We start from the raw sequence: 19310 nt of genomic DNA on the forward strand, positions 1-19310 counted from the left end.
CTCCCACACCCCCACCTCCCACCCTTACCAGGATAGTACCTGGCCCTGCTGGGGCTGCTGCTGCTGCTGCTGCTGCTGCTAAGTCGCTTCAGTTGTGTCTGACTCTGTGTGACCCCATAGACGGCAGCCCATCAGGCTCTGCCGTCCCTGGGATTTTCCAGGCAAGAACACTGGAGTGGGTTGCCATTTCCTTCTCCAATGCATGAAAGTGAAAAGTGAAAGTGAAGTCGTTCAGTCGTGTCCGACTCTCCGGGACCCCATGGACTGCAGCTCACCAGGCTCCTCCATCCATGGGACTTTCCAGGCCCTAGAATGTGCTTAACATCTGATTATTAAATGAATTCATTACAAAGTCTGGTCTTTATTTGAAATTCAAAGGTCAATAGCCCCTGAGATGCTTATAGAATCGGTAGCCCTTTGCCCCATTCCCCTGCCTCATCATTAGGTGGATGAGTGTGGTTCTACAGAACTTTCCTTTCCATTCCCTGTATGATTCTTACAGATCTTGGAAGGAGAAAGCTTTCATCTAGAGTTCTTTGTGGTAATCTGACCCCCAACAACTATAGTGGTTACAGAAAGCCAGGACCGAAGCTTGGCTATCACTTTCTGAGTCCATAATACCGCAGTCATTAGTTATGGGACCCGAATTAGAAATCCTTGCAATATCGTTTTGTTTTCCAAGTCATCCAGATTTGGTACACGTCATATTATATTTATCAATATTCTTGTTTTGAATACTAAGGGAAAGCGTTAGTTGCTCAGTCATGTCCGACTCTTTGCAACCCTGTGGACTGTAGCCCGCCAGGCTCCTCTGTCCATGGATTTCTCCAGGCAAGAATACTGGAGTGGGTAGCCATTCCCTTCTCCAGGGGATCTTCCTGATCAAAGGATCAAACCCAGGTTTCTCACACTGCAGGTAGATTCTTTACTGTCTGAGTCACCAGGGAAGCCCATTGAATACTAAGGATAAGTTTATTTGGGGGAATCCTGAGGATCACGGTGCTCTTCCTGTTCTTTTAAAACAACTAATCTAAGCAGCTCTTAACAATGTCTATCTTTTACCGCTTGAAACACAGGTTCTGAGCATGTCCTGTGTCCTTGACTCTGAGCTGGGAGTTAAGATTAATCATAGTCCTTCTGTTTAGTGTCTCTCAGGAGTCACTAACTTTACTTTTGAAAATTTCTCAAATTAAGAAGATCTGCATCTCCCAGCTGCCTTTTAGAATAGTTCTAGCTGTTGGTTCTCTGCTCACTTTAAAATTACAAGACCAGTCTTCTAAAGACCAGATCAAGTAGGAAATCTTCCAGTTTCATTTCACACAAATGGCTCTAGTCATCAGTAATGACCAGACAGAGAAGTTCAAGTTCTGAAGCAATTTAAGCACATGAAAACCACGACCCATCAAATAACTGGAACCCAGTTAACTGGAACTCTTTCTGGCCAGATTGCCTTTTGAGGGCCACTAGGATCTTGCTGATAATTTTACTACCTGCACTAAACATTTGCAAAAGCTTCAAGAAAGTTTACAGTCTACTAGAGAGATAAACAGAGACTCCTAAGAAGATACCCTACCCCACATAATATGGTTCGGTTCTCTGCTTTCAAGCCAAATTAAAATGTCACCAATCTTACCGTTAAGCAGGCACTTTTCGTCTCTCCTTTAGACAGAATTGGTGATTATCAATGAAGCGCCAAGACAAGACTGGTAACACGGATGTCAGGGCTATTTGTGTAAAAGGAGAAGTGAAGGGGGAATAAATGCGATCACACTGTGACGACAGGAAGCCCAGATGAGGAGAGGGAGGAAGTGAGGCTGGGCCCACCCTCTTTAACCTCAGAAATGCAATCCTTCCCCTGTGGCTTTTCAGACGCCTTCTCTCACAGTTCACCCAAATATCTAAACCAGTTTCCATGAAAAACAGGAAAACTCGAAGAACAAGTTGATTCGGGCAGGAATCTGTGAGAATTGGTGGGTTCTGGAGTGATCTGACATTGATTTTTGTCTAGAAAAGGACAGCATTTCTCAATCAAAATGACATCTCAGAATTACCTGCGGATCTGCTCAAGAATAAATATACCTGACCCCACCATACTGATTGAGTCCCAGTTAGGTAGATAGACAGGAATGGAACCCAAGAATCAATATTTTGAGAAGTTTCTAGGAGTGAAAATTAGGAATGTCTCCTAAGCCACTTCACCTTCTCCCCATTCTCCCTCTGGCCTCCTTCCAGAAGCTTTGTAGTCTCCAGTTTGATTGAGTCACTACTTTCAGACTTCTATGTCTCAGAAGCTGGACTACCCTTGCGTAAATGTAGTGTCAGGGGCAGACTTCAAGGCACAGTCCAAAGGTACTAGTAGAATTGATTTGATTAGTAGAGAGAGCCCCAGATTCAGAGTCCCAAGATCTGGATTTCAGTCCCAGCTTTATTTGTGTTAACTGTGAGATACTGAGAAAATCTCAACCTCTCAGCTTCAGCTTATTAAGAGTAACAGCCAATAATTACTATCTTCCTTCACCTAAGACTTTAAAATTCTAGTATTACTTCTAAGCAGGGTTGGCTTATGGGGAAAACTGAGTTAAAGAAGAAAAGATTCTTTACTGCAGACTGTGTCTTGTCAGTCTTTAATATTCTCTTGTGTGTGTACATGTGCTTAGACACGTGTGTCTGATTCTTTGTGACCCCAAGGACTGTAGCCCACCAGGCTCCTCTATCCATAGGGATTCTCCAGGAAAGAATAGTGGACTGGGTCGCTACACCCTCCTTCAGGGGATCTTCCCAACCCAGGGATTGAGCCCAGGTCTCCTGCATTGCAGGTGGATTCTTTACCATCTGAGCCACCAGGGAAGCCTAGGAATGCTGGAGTGGGTAGCCTATCCATTCTCCAGGGGGTCTCCCTGACCCAGGAATCAAACTGGGACCTCCTACATTGCAGGCAGATTCTTTACCAGCTGAGCTACCATGGAAGCCCAATATTCTCTTAACATTCTCTAAATATGTAGATTTCCCCAAATTTGCTTGATCATAGAACAGTGTGTGTGTATGTGGGACAGAGAGAGAGGGAGAGAGAAATATTTATCAGGAAACTATTTTTCAGTGCAACTATACTTCAGGAAATGCTATTATAAACTCTCCTCTCTTCAGCTGGCATCACTCTGAGAAATCACTGCCCCTCACCTGGGACTGCTGTCATACCGACAGGCCACTGTAGTGGAGTAATTGAGGAAAGACCTTTTGATGGCTTTCAATACTATCTTTCTGTGCCGAAGATGCACATACCTATGTACAACCTCGTCTCTCATTTGAGTGCCACATAGGCACCTCAAGTACAGATCCAAAACTCAGCTTAGTAAACACAGCAACCTCCCACTCAGCCTGCTCTACACCCCCACCACCCCCATTACCATCTCACGGAAAGCTTGACTAAACTCTCAGTTGCCCAAGTCAGAAACAAGGCATCCTTTTAAGTTACTGTCTGTCACATACCACCACATGCTATTGTTAATAATGATTAAGGAAGACAATTTAGGCGACAAGGACAAACGTTATCTAACACTTCATAAAGTAGACTGTCTCCATTCAGAGAACTGCAAAGTGGGACCAAAGGCAGGAAGCATTTATAGAACAGAAAATAAAAAGGAAGGAAGATAAAAAGAGAAAATGTCTGATTGACTGTGGCCACATAGTCAACCTTGATTGTGGTGAGAAGGAACAAAGAAATAATTATAGCGCCTACAGTTGATGTGTTGACTGCTCAAGCAAAGCATCTACAAGAATACAAAAGTTACAAAAATACTTCAGTGTGCTGATGTGGTGCTTGGGGCAAGAGCAGCTCCATCCTGGGCCTTAAGAACTATGTCAAAATTATCAACCACTCAATTTATTTATTTTAATTGGAGGTTAATTACTTTACAATATTGTATTGGTTTTGCCATACATCAACATGAATCCGCCACAGGTATTATTGTTTTTGTTGTTTAGTCACTAAGTCATATCCAACTCTTTTGTGACCCCATGGACTGTAGCCCACCAGGCTCCTCTGTCCATGGGATTTCCCAGGCAAGAATACAGGAATGGGTTGTCATTTCCTCCCACCGGGGATCTTTCCAACCCAGGGACTGAACCCATGTCTCCTGCATTGCAGGTGGATTCTTTACCACTGAGCAATGGGGGAACCCCAAAAAATACCCCATAAAAAAGGATTATGCAGCAGAAAAAAAGAGAGAACTTTAGGAATATCAGGAGACTAGAGCATAGAGTCTAGTCAAGACTAGAGTTCTGCATAGCAGAAATAATGATCGTTTTAATTGAGAAAACATTTTCTTTAATGTACTTCTCTCTGTCATCCTACTGCGAAAGGCTAATCCAAGTGTTCCACCACCAGAGGCAACTGTCCCTGGTAGTCAGAAAAGGATAGGGAATTGTAAACCACTCAGACCCAAACCTATAAGATTTCATTGAGAACTAATGTCGTTTCCAACCGTTAGATGTTTACTATCCATTTGGAGAAACAACGGAAAAATTGGAGAACAAAACAATGTCAGGCCAGATCATGTTGTTAAATAATCCAGAAGAATGCTCAAAAACTTCAAAAACAAAAAAACAAAACTAAATTAGAGAAGGGATTTAGAAGAAGGTCAGACTCATGGCTTGGTTTTCTCAGTGTATGATATCAATCAAGCATCATAGGTGATAATGGAATCCAGGAATTTAGAAGGCTTACAGTTGGCCAGACAAGGAGTTGGAGTACAAAATATGGATGCTTCATTATCAAGCAGTAGTATCTGTCAAAATGGCCCCTGAATGAACAAAACCTCACATAAACATGGAAAAATCATTGAGTTCTCATTTAGGCTTTTTTTTTTTTTAATGAGTTAGTCTGTTTTTATTATTAGAAAATAAATACTATTGAGATATGAGGCAAATACAGATAGAATCCTCAAGCTGAGGGTAGGCAGTATTTTTATTATTATTATGGCTACAATAACCAATAGTGATATCCCTTTCCTTTGAGACTTAATCCAATGTGGCCTGGATTGGCAAACTTTCATCTATAGCAGCCCCCTACTGGCATCATTGTCCCAGATACTACACTGCCAAAAAGTTTGACACTTTTTAACATAATGTCTGTGATATATTGTGGCTACTTGATTTAGGCCCTAGGAAAAATAGGGGCTGTAGAAGTAGAAATACATTGTTGTACACACTAAAATTATGTAGTATTATAAACCAATGTTGGTGCTTCCTAGGTGGCATTAGTGATAAAGAACCTGCCTGCCAATGCAGAAGACATAATGAGATGCTGGTTTGATCTCTGGGTCAGGAAGATTCCCTGGAGGAGGGCATGGCAACCCACTCTACTATTCTTGCCTGGAAAATCCCAGGGACAGAGGAACCTGGTGGGCTATAATCTATAGGATTACAAAGAGTCAGACAGGACTAAAATGACTTAGCACATAAACCAATGTTATCTCAATAAAAAACAAATTTAAAAAAATTTTTAAAAACTGTCTTAGTACATTCAGTCTGCTATAACAAAAATACCATAGATTTGGTAGCTTATTAGCAACAGAAATTAATTTCTCATGATTCTAGAGGCTGGGAAGTCTAAGATCAAGGCCCTAGTAGGTTTGGTATCTGGTGAGAACCTGCTTCCTGATTGATAGGCAGTCATTTCTTCCCTGTGTCCTTACAAGCCTCAAGGGAGAGATGGAGAGCCCTGGGGTCTCTTTCATAAGGGCACTAATCCCATTCATGAGTGCCCCACCCTCATGACCTAATTACTTCCCAAAATCCCCATCTACTAATACCATCACATTGGGGATTATGTTTCAATGTATGAATTTGGGGAACACTTTCAGTTTATAGTGGCTTCCCTGGTGTCTCAGAGGTTAAAGTGCTGCCTGCAATGCAGGAGACCTGGGTTTGATACCTGGGTCAGGAAGATCCCCTGGAGAAGGAAATGGCAACCCACTCCAGTATTCTTGCTTTGAGAATCCCATGGATGTAGGAGCCTGGTGGGCTACAGTCCATGGGGTCCCAAAGAGTCAGACACGACTGAGCGACTTCACTTTCACTTTCTTTTCAGTTTATAGCAGTAAAGGAAATAACAGGGTTGGAAAATAGAAGGCACTCAGAAAGAGACTTTAAGTCATTTAACATCTTTGAATCTTACTTTCTTCGTCTATGCTGTTGGGATCATTTCTACTTCATGGCCAAATGAGAACCAAATAAGAAACTATGTAGAAGAGCTTTATAAAATTTAAAGTATGATATGAATGTTAGTTGCTATCCTCAGCATATTCCTTAGACCACTCCTGGTCTATCTTCCAGATTTTTCAGATTTAAAGCATAAGACCTAATGAGCTGAAGAGACTTCCTCAGGTCTCTCAGCTAGGGAAGAGCTCAGCAGATACCACAATCATCCACTCCTTCAGTCATTAAAGGGATGGTTAGACTCCAGAAGGATGCACAAAAGTGGACCATGTGTGCTAAAGACTCTTGATTTCTGCCTAAAAGTTGAGCCTCTCTCTTATTAAGGTCCCATCTTTTTTAAGCTCATGCAAATATGGACCAGGGAGAAACCACCAAAATTGTATGACTGTAAACCATGCTAGATGGACTTGTCCTCCTGCCTGAGGTCAGAGAGAGCAAGGTGATAGGTCTCTGTGAAAACACAGTTACTCCCTGTGATTGCAAGAGTAGCTATCTTCTCTCCTAATTCCATCTGGTCTTGGCTATACATTTATATCCCTCCTATCCATCAGTAAAGGCCTCCACAGCACTGGGACAAGAATCAGAAACTTAAAGTTCATTGTGTAGCCTTCCCTTCATTTCTTCTCAGAAGGAATCTAAGTCTTCAGGTGAAAGAGGATCTTTTTGCAGAACATCCCACTCCTGAGTCTAAAGGTACAAATATGACAGGGTGTGGTCATGCTACCTGAAGGTGTCCAGTGTCCCACAAAGACAGGCCTCCCTCATAAACTTAGGAAAGTCACTGGCAAGAGTTGCTTTGAGACTCAGCCTTGTAAGAGGCAGTTATGAAGATTCAGAGGCTTAAAAATACAGTGCAAGTAACTGACACATAAAATTTCTTGCAGAAACCCATCATCCTAGAAGGTGTAATCTCCTCTAAATATATTCTCCATCTTGTCCTCTCAGTCAGTGAACACCAAGTGTCCTTGACTTTACAGGACATAAAACTAATCCAAACATGACCTTCATCTTTTTGTACATTTTTTCCAGCAGGGAAAATAAGGGAAGCTATAAGATAGGAAAGGTCTTGTTAAAAAAAAAAAATTGTGTGTGTATGTGTGAACACACATTTAGCAGCAGAAGCCTTTATTCAAATGAAGCTTTAAATGGAACAGCAATAAATAAGATACATAAAAACAGAGCTGCTCAGTAAGCACAAGGGTGGGTCTCAGAGACTGCTCATCTTCTTCCTTTCTATTGTGGCTTCTCAGGCACCTTTGTCCAGCTATAAGTTCAGAAAACCACTGGTCCGAGTGAGATCAGACCCCTGGGTTCCTCACCAGTGTAGGGGCTTGTTTTCAGTTGTGGGACCAGGGCTGTGACTGCTTCAGCCCTGCAGTCCTCACTAACTCGGAGACTCTCAGGCTTCGTGTTTCATTGCCATGTCTCAGTGGAAAAAAGAAACCAGTTCTACCATCAATATCTTCCCTTCCCCGTCTGAGAGGTTAGGCGCTATGGCTTCCTGCAGAAGGAATGGTGGGGTAATTTCTCCCAGCCGAGGGCAATAATGCTTGCCACAAACATCCTGAGGTTTTGTTACCTGACTGGAGTTTCAGGCTCACTGTAGGTGCAACGTGGGGCTTGGGGCTGGAGGAGTTCCATGGCTCTGGCATGTGCTGTGATACACTGCATGCTTTTCTGGCTGAATATAACCAAACAGTGATACTGACATATACAGAAGTGCTCCTTATGTGTCCCCAGGCAAGAAGAAAAGTCACTGAGTCAGTAGGTGGTGTACAGGGGAGAGAGGCCTGGACTCAGATATAGAAGTGCTGTATTCTAGTCTGTGTTGCCCAGGGAAAGTCCACTTGATCCACCGGGGGATCACTTTTTGTAAAAAAAAAAAAAAAAAAAAGTGTTGGATAATCCATACAGTCTCTCTGGGCCTTAAACATTCCAAATATTTATTACTACATAATATAAAAAATGAATTTCTACTACATAATAATTTTGTCTGAGATTGGGTACAGAATCTAGAGGAAGAGTTACAACAGCTACCATTTACTGAGCACTTGCTATGGGCCAAATAGTGCACTTAGGGACAGTGTGAGATGGGCATGGCACTTCCTCCTTTACAGATGAGAAAGGCTAAAATCAGTGAGTTTAGGTGACTTGCTGAAAGCACACTGCAAGAAAGTGGCAGATCTAGAATTAAAAACTTTCCCATGACACAAGTACCTGCTCTCCTACTCAACTTCCTGCAGAGCTAATCTGACGTTAACATCTGCTGCAGATGAGTCACCTGTGGATAAATGAGCTGATGAGCTAAACTTTCACCAGGAGTACCCTCAGATGATCTCACAATATTTTCTTAGTTTACAAGAGGGGCAAGAAGAGGGCAATTCTCTCTTTATAAAGCAAAACCTGAAAATGTTTGGAGATACCAAGTCTTGTATCTGTTGTTACCCAACCACAGTTTTGAGTAACTCCCATGCATAGTGAACATAATCTCTTAGCTTAAAAAAAGAATAACTCTTAAAAAGAAAGTTTAGACAAGAGATAATCCTATCCTCAACTGAGCTTCCCTGGTGGCTCAGAGGGTAAAGCGTCTGCCTACAATGTGGGAGACCCAGATTTGATCACTGGGTTGGGAAGATCCCCTGGAGAAGGAAATGGCAACCCACTCCAGTACTCTAATCCTCAATTAGAGGAGCCTAATTTGCAGGAGCCAGAAAAGAAGGCAGGCAGCAACTGAATGTGCAATGCTGATCTCAGCTTTTCTACTCTAAAGTCAACTCAGCTCTTTAGAGTTGCACAGGGCAAGGAACACATGCCCACCACACCCTATGTTTCTAACTACTGAGAACATGTGTCAGCAAGAGGAGGAGCAAGTGCAGACAGGAGTATGACAGGAAGAGTTGGAACTCAAATACAAAGCTCCAGCTCCAACTGAGTCTGCCACCATGATAGCAGAGGAGATGGAGCACCACAGATTCATCATGGGTCCTCTCCTGAGCCCTTATTTCCCCGAATCTTTATTTCCCACCTCTAAATCTCGAGTGCAAAGGATTAGAAAATGCTTTGCTTATGCCAAATAATTCCAGAGAAAAGAATTAAAGTTCCATATTCTTGATATATAATTAACACCTTATAATTATTATTGCTATTATTTTTATTAAGTTTATTTTTAGAATAATTTTAGGTTCTGAGCAAAATTGAGTGGAAAGTACAGAAATTTCTCAGTCACCCTCCTTCCTCCACACTTTCATAGCCACCCCCACTATCAACATCCCACAACAGTGTGGTACATGTATCACAATCAATGAGTATATATCAGTACATCATCACTCAAGGTCTATAATTTACATTAGGATTCGTTCTTGGTATTGTACATTCTGCTGGTTTTGACAAACATATAATGACATATATCCACCATTGAAGTAGCACAAAGAACAGTTCCACTTCCCTAAAAATCCTCTGTGCTGTGCCTATTTATTCCTCCCTCAATCCCTAAGCTCTGGCAACCACTGATTATTTTTACTATATCCAAAGATGTGCCTTTTTCACAACATTGTACAATTGGGATTAAGTGCCATATAGCCTTTTCAGATTGACTTCTTTTATTTAGTAATATGCATTTGTTTCCTCCATGTATTATATTTTTATAGCTTGATAACTCATTTCTTTTTAGCACTAAATAATATTCCATTGTCTATATACCACAGTTTATTTTTCCATTCATCTGTTGAAGGACATCTTGGATGCTTCCAAGTTTTGGCAATTATAAATAAAATTGCTATAAACGTGCAGTTTTTTGTGTGTGAATACAAGCTTTCAACTCATTTGGGTAAATACCAAGGAGTATGATTGCTGAATCATATCAAAAGTATGCTCAGTTTTGTAAGAAACTTCCAAACTGTCTTTCAAAGCATTTGTACTATTTTGTATTCCCACCAGCAAGGAATGAGAGTTCTTGTTGCTCCATATCCTCACTGGTGTTGTCCATGTTCTGGATATTGGTCATTCTGATAGATAAGTAGTAGTCATTTTATTATTATTTTAAGTATCTTATTTATTTAAGCTGCCCCAGGTCTGAATTGTGGTACATGAGATCTTCAATATTTATTTGTGGTATGAAGGATCTAGTTCCCTAACCAGGGATCAAATCTTGGCCCCCTGCATTGATAGCTCAGAGTCTTAGGCACAGAGAAGTGCCTTATAAAAAATCATTTATTTTATTTAAAATTTTGAATCATAAGTGTAATTTTATATTTATATATGTAGTTTTACATTGGTTATTTGATTAATGTTTGCCTTTCCCCCAGAGACTGTGAGTTTAGTGAGAGCAGGGACTGATTCTATTTTTGTTTATTTTGTACTTACATTTCATATAATACCTTGAATATAGTAGACCCTCAGTGAATATTTGAATGAATTGTGACCAGTCTTATCAGCTCATCTTGGAGATAAGTTTTTACACAAGGATCCAGGTCTACTGAAGATAATGAAGAGAATCTGACCTGTTTAAACCATTCCCAGGATACCAGCTTGCCTGAGGCTTTCAGAATTTAGCAGTGGCCTCAGCTATACTCACAGTTGTCTGATCATTAGTCTTTGGTAGTTATTGATTTAGGCTGTTGCTCTTCATGTAGAAACCAAATTACTCAGTCCAGTTAATAGACTATTAGACAAATATAGCTGTTTTCCTTTTTGCATCATCTAAGGAAACCTGGCTTCTTATGCAAGCACTTCTTCAGGGCTTCATGGATGTCTCTGTTTCTCAGGCTATAGATGATGGGGTTGGACATTGGTGTTAGGATGCTATAGAGCAGAGAAAATCCTTTGCGCAAGAACTGGGAAGAGTTGGCTGAGGGCACAAGGTATGTGGCAATCAGTGTCCCATAAAACACCATGACCACAGTGAGGTGGGAGGAGCAAGTGGAAAAGGCCTTTTGCCGGCCGGTGCCAGATGGAATTCTTAGGATAGCAGCAAGAATGCAGGAGTAGGAGGCTGTGATGAAGAGAAATGGGATCAGAGTCACTGCAGAAGAGGTGGCATAGGCAATCGTCTCAGTCAGTGAGGTATCCATGCAGGAGAGATGGACCAGAGGGGCAAAGTCACAAAAGAAGTGATCAATTTCGTTGGGTCCGCAAAAGGTTAATCTAGACAGTAGGACCATCGTGATTGTTGTGAGAAGGAAGCAGCAGAGCCAAGAGCTGGCAGCCAGCCTAATGCAGAAGGGGCCAGTCATGAGAATGGGATAGTGGAGAGGTTGGCAGACGGCCAGGTAGCGGTCATAGGACATCACTGCGAGCAAGAGGCACTCTGTTGCAGCCAGGGAGCCAAAGAAGTAGAACTGTGCCAGGCAGCCAGCCACAGAGATAGTCTTCTGTCTGGCTAGGATAATCAGCAACATCTTGGGGACAATACTGGATGTATACCACATCTCTAGAAAGGACAAGTTCACCAGAAAGAAGTACATGGGGGTGTGGAGGGGATGGCTGAATAAAACTAGCAGGACAATGAGGGTGTTTCCAGAAATAATTAAGATATATGAAACTAAAAACATCATAAAGAGAAAAATATTTAGCTCTTGGATGGAAGAGAATCCTTTAAGCACAAACTCCACTACTGTTTGGTTTTCCCAGGGCAGGGTCACCATGGCATGGCCTCCCTGAATGAGTGATAAAATATTCAAAATGCAGAAAGTTGTAACTTATACATAGAGCATGGATGGACAGTGGATGCTTTTCATTCACCACTCAGGTTTTTGGAAAATTGTTTTTAATCTGGGTGAAGGAGTGTTTTCTTTTTTTCCAAGACCTGAAATGAGAAAGAAAAGAATCTTCAATAGGAACTTGTGACCCTTTCTCCTACCTATATCTTTACCTCATCAGGTAAACTAGGTCTCAGATAAGTTTAACAGCTTGTTCAAAGTAGCAACCTCAGGCTTTCATGAAAGCAGGAATCAGGAGAAAGGGGGAGAAAAGTACAAAGAGGAGGGAGAAAAAAAATAAAGGAAAGTTGTCTGCTCTGTGCTTATCTTGAATATACTATGTTAGCCTGGAGAGTTATGGAAAAAAGAAAGATTTAAAAGGAAGGTGGGTACATTTCAGAAGATCTGTGAGCTCTTGGACAGAATGTAGAGAATCAAGGGCCTGGGATGAAGAACCCTCTCCTTCCTCCTCAAGCACTGTTTATCTTTAGGGAGAGAGGACTCATCATATCTACTACATATGCCCCTCCTTTTAACTTCTTAGTGAATTGAAAGTTAAATCTCTTATTTCTGTTTTGATTTCCACCATGCTAGCAGGAGAAAAGCATTTGAATGTGAGGTTTCAGGTGTTTTGATGCTGGGGTCAATGCTGATGCTGATGTAACACAAAGGCAAGAATGCTTTCTTTTACAATTTTAAATAGACAAAATAAAAATAAAACCACAGACATTTAAAAAAAACTGCAGTAAATGGGAAAAGACGTTTCAGAACCAGGTAGTCTAAGGCACTTTGTGCAACCAACCAACAATACAATACCCTCAAGTTCTTTTGAATGAGATAAGTAGCCTAATTTTGCTCCTCATTTCTGTCTTTGTCCAAGCAATACACTTCACCACAAAGTTCAGGACAGACACAGAACCTGCCCCTCTCCCCAAGCACTGCTGTCCACAGACAAGGTCTAAGAATGAAGCCACTTTACTATTCTTCACACACATGCAGATACAAAAAGCACTGTGTGAGCTTAATAATGAGATAGGTATCATGAGTAACCAGAGAGTCCTAAACAAAGCCTGGAGCTCTGCTTTATGAGTCAGACTTTGAACAAGCTGTTAAACTTCTCTGAGACCTAGTTTCTCATCTGTAAAATGGGATACAGAGTGGTAGAACTTACACACCTATTTTGTTTGTGCTTAGTCACTAAGTCATATCTGACTATTTTGTGAACCCATGGACTGTAGCCCTCCAGGCTCCCCTGTCCATGGAATTCTCCAGGCAGGAATACTGGAGGGGGTCACCATTTCCTTTTTCAGGGGATCTTCCTGACCCAGGGATCAAACCCATGTCTCCTGCTTGGCAGGCAGATTCTTTACCCCTGGGTCACCTGGGAAGCCCCTAACATGTGCCTAGAATGTGCAAAAAGAATACATGTACAAAGATTGGGAAGTGTCTGGTATTGAGCACTGTCAACATTATTTAAATGTCCCAAAGAACTGCCCTTACTTTGAAGGGAGCATTGACAATACATCCATTTCTTTTGCCACATCCTGCAGTGTGTGTGCCTGTAATTGTGTGAGCAGTTAAGCTCATCCTGCTAATTCTTATCATACAAAAGCCTTCAATACTTTGAGTGAGTGAAGTTGCTCAGTCATGTCCGACTCTTTGTGACACCATGGACTGTAGACTACCAGGCTTCTCTGCCTATGGGATTCTCCAGGCAAGAATACTGGAGTGGGTTGCCATTTCCTTCTCCAGGGGATCTTCCCAACCCAGGGATTGAACCCAGGTCTCCTGCATTGTGGGCAGACGCTTTACCCTCTGAGCCATCAGGGAATCCCATTTTAAAATTGATCCAGTGTCCTAGGTACTATTTTTTGGAGATGTGGTTCCAGCTTTTCAAAGGGCTCATAGAACTAACTTGGAATCTGCACTGACAGAAAGTCCTGATACCCAGAGGATGCCCAGTAACTGGCAACTCAGGCTGAGCCCATTGAGTAGAGCATGAGAGAAAACTACTCAATGCTCTGAAAAGCATAAGTAACAACCTGAGATCTCAGAGAGAGGGCTTTGGCTCTGAGAGAATACAAGCAAACTCCTGAATGCTGTTGCTAATGATGTTGATAGGGCTTGATCCCAGACAGTGTCCTAAATGCTGAAAATATGTAACCCACTTAATCATCACAGCAAGCCTATGTTGTGAGTACTCTTATTATCTTTACTTTCCAGATAGTATCACAGGGGAACTAAATAACTTAACCATGGTCATCAGCTAGAAAATGGCAGAGATGAGATTCAGACTTGCTCTGGATTCCCCACTCCTAACCATGAACACTGCCTCTCATGGGGCTTGGGTACATGGGCAAGTTTACATTATCTCACTGAGGTGGGAAAAGAAACAGTCCTACAAGGAAGCGTCTCATCCAAGTTTTAAATTCTGGGAAGGTGAGGCTTGCTTTGTTGATTGGTGAGGGAGCAATCCCTCAAGGGGTCACCGACTCTGATAACCTTCTCTACCTGTTTCCTGGACTTGCTTTTGCACTGCTACCTTTATGTCTTTTCTTTATAATCTTTTAAAAAATCAGGTTAACCTATTATCTTATAAAAAATTAACACTTTTTGGATATGTGCACAGGGAATTATTACTTTCCCACTACCAGGCAATTATAGGACTGCTGCTATATCTTACTGCAGTGCAGGAAGGCTTGAGAGAGAACAGAAAGCAGGTGAAACATATGAGAGAACTGGCTAGAAAGGCAGTGAAGCCTGCTTAAGAGCACAGGTTCTAGAACTAAACAGGTCTGGATTCAAATTCCTGCTCAACCACAGATGCACTGTTCACGTTGTCACTTCAGTCTTGTCCAACTCCTTGAGACCCTATGGACCATAGCCCACCAGGTTCCTCTGTCCCTGGGATTCTCCGGACAAGAATACCGGAATGTATTACCGTGCCCTCCTCCAGGGGATCTTCCCGACCCAGGGATTGAACCCGTGTCTCTAAAGCCTCCTGCATTGGCAGGCAGGCTCTTTACCACTAGGGCCACCTGGGAAGCCACATATCAACCACAGATATATGTGAGCAAAAACACTTTATAACCTTTCAGGAAACAGACGCTCTGTTGCCTCCAGGTCTGTGCAGATGAGGCTTTTAAGGGCAGTAGAGAGATGACACTAACTCCCTGCCCCCAACCCTAATAGACAACTACTATCTCTCCCTCTATTACCTCAGCAGAAGTGGGGAAATCAAAAAAGGATATTATCAGAAATATTGTGGACTCTGCTAACATGCTCCTGCATTAACTCTGCTCATGCATGCTGCTGGACCCGAGAGCCACAAGCCCAACTGACAAAATAGGTCTGTAATTCACACTGGCCCGGAGCTGGGTCCAAAGTAAGTGCTTAATAAATGGTGACCCTTTCTCTCCCTCCTCTCCTCTTCTCTCTTTCTCTCCCGCACCCTCCTTCCTCTCAATTATGCCAGCCCAGTTACTGTGCTCTCTTAGGAAGACATCTTCATTTGGAGACGTTCAGTGAAAACAACTTATAGAGACAATTAAAGGAGACTAAAATCACTGAATATTTTTCCTAATTGGAACGCATTCCATTCCCCCAGGACATATATGACACAAGCCTGTGGGAAAGAGAAGAGGCTTATCACAAAGCAAAGTAAAACCACAAATATTCAGTAAATAATCGGAGGTTCTGTAGTTTCCACTAACCAAAAAGCAAAGGAAGACGTAATGATTCAAGCACTGTCTGAAAGGGAATTTGGTAGCCAATGAATTAACCAAACAATTCAGCCAACATTTAGCTTATTGATAAGACCTGTTGCCTCTTGCCAGCTGCTGATTAATTCAGATGGACAGTTGGTCAACCAGACAGACAAAAGTTTGATGGAATAACTGGTTTAGTATGCTGGATGATTGTTATCTCTGACCTCATCTAGCAAAGGACAGATTCAAAACAGAGAAAACTGAAGTATACAGCAGTAGAAGAGATAAGCTTACCAGTCAGTGCCTGAGAGGGTTCGACTTCAACTTTGGGGGAGCTAGACCACAGACACAATGAATGTCCATCTCCCTTTGATTCATAGAACTGGCATAGACATTTGGAATCTTGCTTTTATACAAAAATACACCTCCCTGTGAAATTGACAAAACCAAATTTGGAGCTGCCTTTTCATATGAAACTTTAGAGGCCAGTCAGGTTGGACTCCATCTTTTGATATCTTTCTTCTGTGTAAACTTTAGTCCCTCTGTGGGCAAAGCCATAATGTCCCCTGACATTGATGCTCATGGGCATTTCCCAAGCAACATTGGTGGGGAATTGATGCTGTTTTGAAAATTGCATGAAACCAAGTTAACTCAGAGGAAATCTCTTTCCCATTGCTTTGTGTTAAACTTCTACTTTAATTATGATTCTTTTTTAAAAGCTTTTATTTTTAATTGGAGAGTACTTGCTTTACAATGTTTTGCTAGTTTCTGCCATACAATAGCATTAATCAACCATCAATTCAGTTCAGTTCGGCCACTCAGTCATGTCTGACATTTTGCGACCCCATGGACTACAGCATGCCAGGCTTCCCTGTCCATCACCAACTCCTGGAGCTTACTCAAACTCAAGTATAACGAGTCAGTGCTGCCATCCAACCACCTCATCCTCTGTCGTCCCCTTCTCCTCCCACCTTCATTCTTTCCCAGCATCAAGGTCTTTTCCAATGAGTCAGTTCTTCACATCAGGTAGCCAAAGATTTGGAGTTTCAGCCTCAGCAGCAGTCCTCCAAATGAATATTCAGAGCTGATTTCCTTTAGGATGGGCTGGTTGGATCTCCTTGCAGTCCAAGGGACTCTCAAGAGTCTTCTCCAACACCACAGTTCAAAAGCATCAATTCTTCAGCACTCTGCTTTCTTTATAGTCCAATTCTCACATCCATACATGACTGGAAAAACCATAGCTTTGACTAGACGGACCTTTGTTGGTAAAGTAATATCTCTGCTTGTTAATATGCTGTCTAGGTTGGTCATAGCTTTTCTCCCAAGGAGCAAGCATCTTTTAATTTCATGGCTGCAGTCACCATCTGCAATGATTTTGGAGCCCCACCAAATAAAGTCTTTCACTGTTTCCATTGGTTCTGCATCTATTTGTCATGAAGTAATGGGACTGGATGCCATGATCTTAGCTTTCTGAATGTTGAATTTTAAGCCAACGTTTTCACTCCCCTCTTTCACTTTCATCAAGAGGCTCTTTAGTTGCTTTTCGCTTTCTGCCATGAGGGTGGTGTCATCTGCATATCTGAGGTTATTGATATTTCTCCTGGCAATCTTGATTCCAGCTTATGCTTCATCCAGCCCAGCATTTGACATGGTGTACTCTGCATATAAGTTAAATAAGTGGTGTGAAGATATTCAGCCTTGACATATTGGAATCAGTCTGTTGTTCCATGCCCAGTTCTAACTGTTGCTTCTTGACCTCAGGAGGCAGATAAGCTGGTCTGGTATTCCTATCTCTTTAAGAATTTTCCACAGAATCAGCCACAAGTGTGCATATGTTCCCTCCCTCTTGAACCTCTCTCCCACCCTTCTAGGTTGTGACCGAGTACCAGGTTGAGCTCCCTGTGTTATACAGCAACTTCCTATTAGCTATCCATTTTTACATACACTACTGTATATATTTCAATGCTACTCTCTCAATTCATCCCACCCTCTCCTTCTCTTACTGTGTCTACAAGTCTGTTCTCTATGCTTTTGTTTCTATTCATGTTCTGCAAATAGGTTCATCAGTACCATTTTTCTGAATTTCATATATAATGTGTTAATATGCAATATTTGTTTTTCTCTTTCTGACTTATTTCACTCTGTGTCACAGGCTGTAGTTTCATCCACCTCATTAGAACTGACTGAAATTCCTTCCTTTTTATGACTGAGTAATATTCCATTGAATATATGTACCACAACTTCTTTATCCATTCATCTGTCAGTGGACACTTAGGTTGCTTTCATGTCCTGGCTATTGTAAACAGTGCGGCAATGAAAGCTGGGGTACATGTCTTTTTCAATTATGGTTTTCTAAGGATATACATGGCACAGTGGTAAAGAATATGCTTGCCAATGCAGGGTATGCAAGAGATATGTGTTTGGTCCCTGAGTCAGAAAGATCCACTGGAGGAAGAAATGGTAGTCCACCCCAGTATTATTGCCTGGAAAATTCCATAGACAGAGGAGCCTCGTGGGCCACACTCCATGGGTGTCACAACGAGGCGACATGACCGAGCAACTGAACATACTCACCCAGTAGTGGAATTGCTGGGTCATATGGTAGTGCTGCACTCAATGTGACAGCAAATTTGGAAAACTCAGCAGTGACCAAAGGACTGGAAAAGGTCAGTTTTCATTCCAATCCCAAAGGAAGACAATGCTAAACAATCCTCAAACTACCACACAATTGCACTCATCTCACACACCAGTAAAGTAATGCTCTAAATTCTCCAAGCCAGGCTTCAGCAATACATGAACCGTGAACTTCCTGATGTTCAAGCTGGTTTTAGAAAAGGCAGAGGAACCAGAGATTAAACTTCCAACATCTGCTGGATCATGGAAAAAGTAAGAGAGTTCCAGAAAAACATCTATTTCTGTTTATTGACTATGTCAGAGCTTTTGACTGTGTGGATCACAATAAATTGTGGAAAATTCTGAAAGGGATGGGAATACCAGACCACCTGACCTGCCTCTTGAGAAATCTGTATGCAGGTCAGAAAGCAATAGTTAGAACTGGACATGGAACAACAGACTGGTTCCTAATAGGAAAAGGAGTACATCAAGGCTGTATATTGTCACCCTGCTTATTTAACTTCTATGCAGAGTACATCATGAGAAATTGCTGGGCTGGAAGAAGCACAAGCCAGAATCAAGATTTCCAGGAGAAATATCAATATATCATTAACCTCAGGTATGCAGATGACACCACTCTTATGACAGAAAGTGAAGAGGAACTAAAGAGCCTCTTGATGAAAATGAAAGAGGAGAGTGAAAAAGTTGGCTTAAAGCTCAACATTCAGAAAACTAAGATCATGGCAGCTGGCCCCATACCTTCATGGGAAATAGAAGCGGAAACAGTGGAAACAGTGTCAGACTTTATTTTGGGGGGCTCCAAAATCACTGCAGATGGTGACTGCCGCCATGAAATTAAAAGACGCTGACTCCTTGGAAGAAAAGTTATGACCAACCTAGATAGCATATTCAAAAGCAGAGACATTACTCTGCCAACAAAGGTCCGTCTAGTCAAGGCTATAGTTTTTCCAGTAGTCATGTATGGATGTGAGAGTTGGGCTGTGAAGAAAGCTGAGCAGAGAAGAATTGATGCTTTTGAACTGTGGTGTTGGAGAAGACTCTTGAGAGTCCCTGGGAC

The 19310-nt window shown here is 41.9% G+C and overlaps 2 protein-coding genes across 2 annotated transcripts in view; both read right to left on the minus strand.

Annotated features, from left to right (window-relative positions):
* CD53 (CD53 molecule) overlaps positions 1 to 1713 on the minus strand; it is a 36204-nt gene extending 34491 nt beyond the window's left edge. Inside the window, exon 1 of the mRNA XM_068965644.1 lies at positions 1634 to 1713. The gene's annotated coding sequence lies outside the window, so the exon portion shown is untranslated. The remainder of the gene's footprint in view (positions 1 to 1633) is intronic.
* Positions 1714 to 10910: 9197 nt separating this feature from the next.
* Positions 10911 to 11612, minus strand: LOC138069397 (olfactory receptor 11H6-like). Its single transcript, XM_068960683.1, has one exon. It carries the CDS (start codon positions 11610 to 11612, stop codon positions 10911 to 10913), a length of 702 nt encoding a protein of 233 aa, XP_068816784.1.
* Positions 11613 to 19310: the final 7698 nt, after the last annotated feature.

The sequence above is a fragment of the Capricornis sumatraensis genome, chromosome 2 (assembly GCF_032405125.1).
Source record: "Capricornis sumatraensis isolate serow.1 chromosome 2, serow.2, whole genome shotgun sequence".
In the NCBI taxonomy this organism is placed as follows: domain Eukaryota; kingdom Metazoa; phylum Chordata; class Mammalia; order Artiodactyla; family Bovidae; genus Capricornis; species Capricornis sumatraensis.

What these genes read in the sequence shown, in the direction of transcription:
- LOC138069397 (XM_068960683.1), bottom strand. Translation starts at nt 11,612, where the DNA reads ATGTTGCTGATTATCCTAGCCAGACAGAAGACTATCTCTGTGGCTGGC.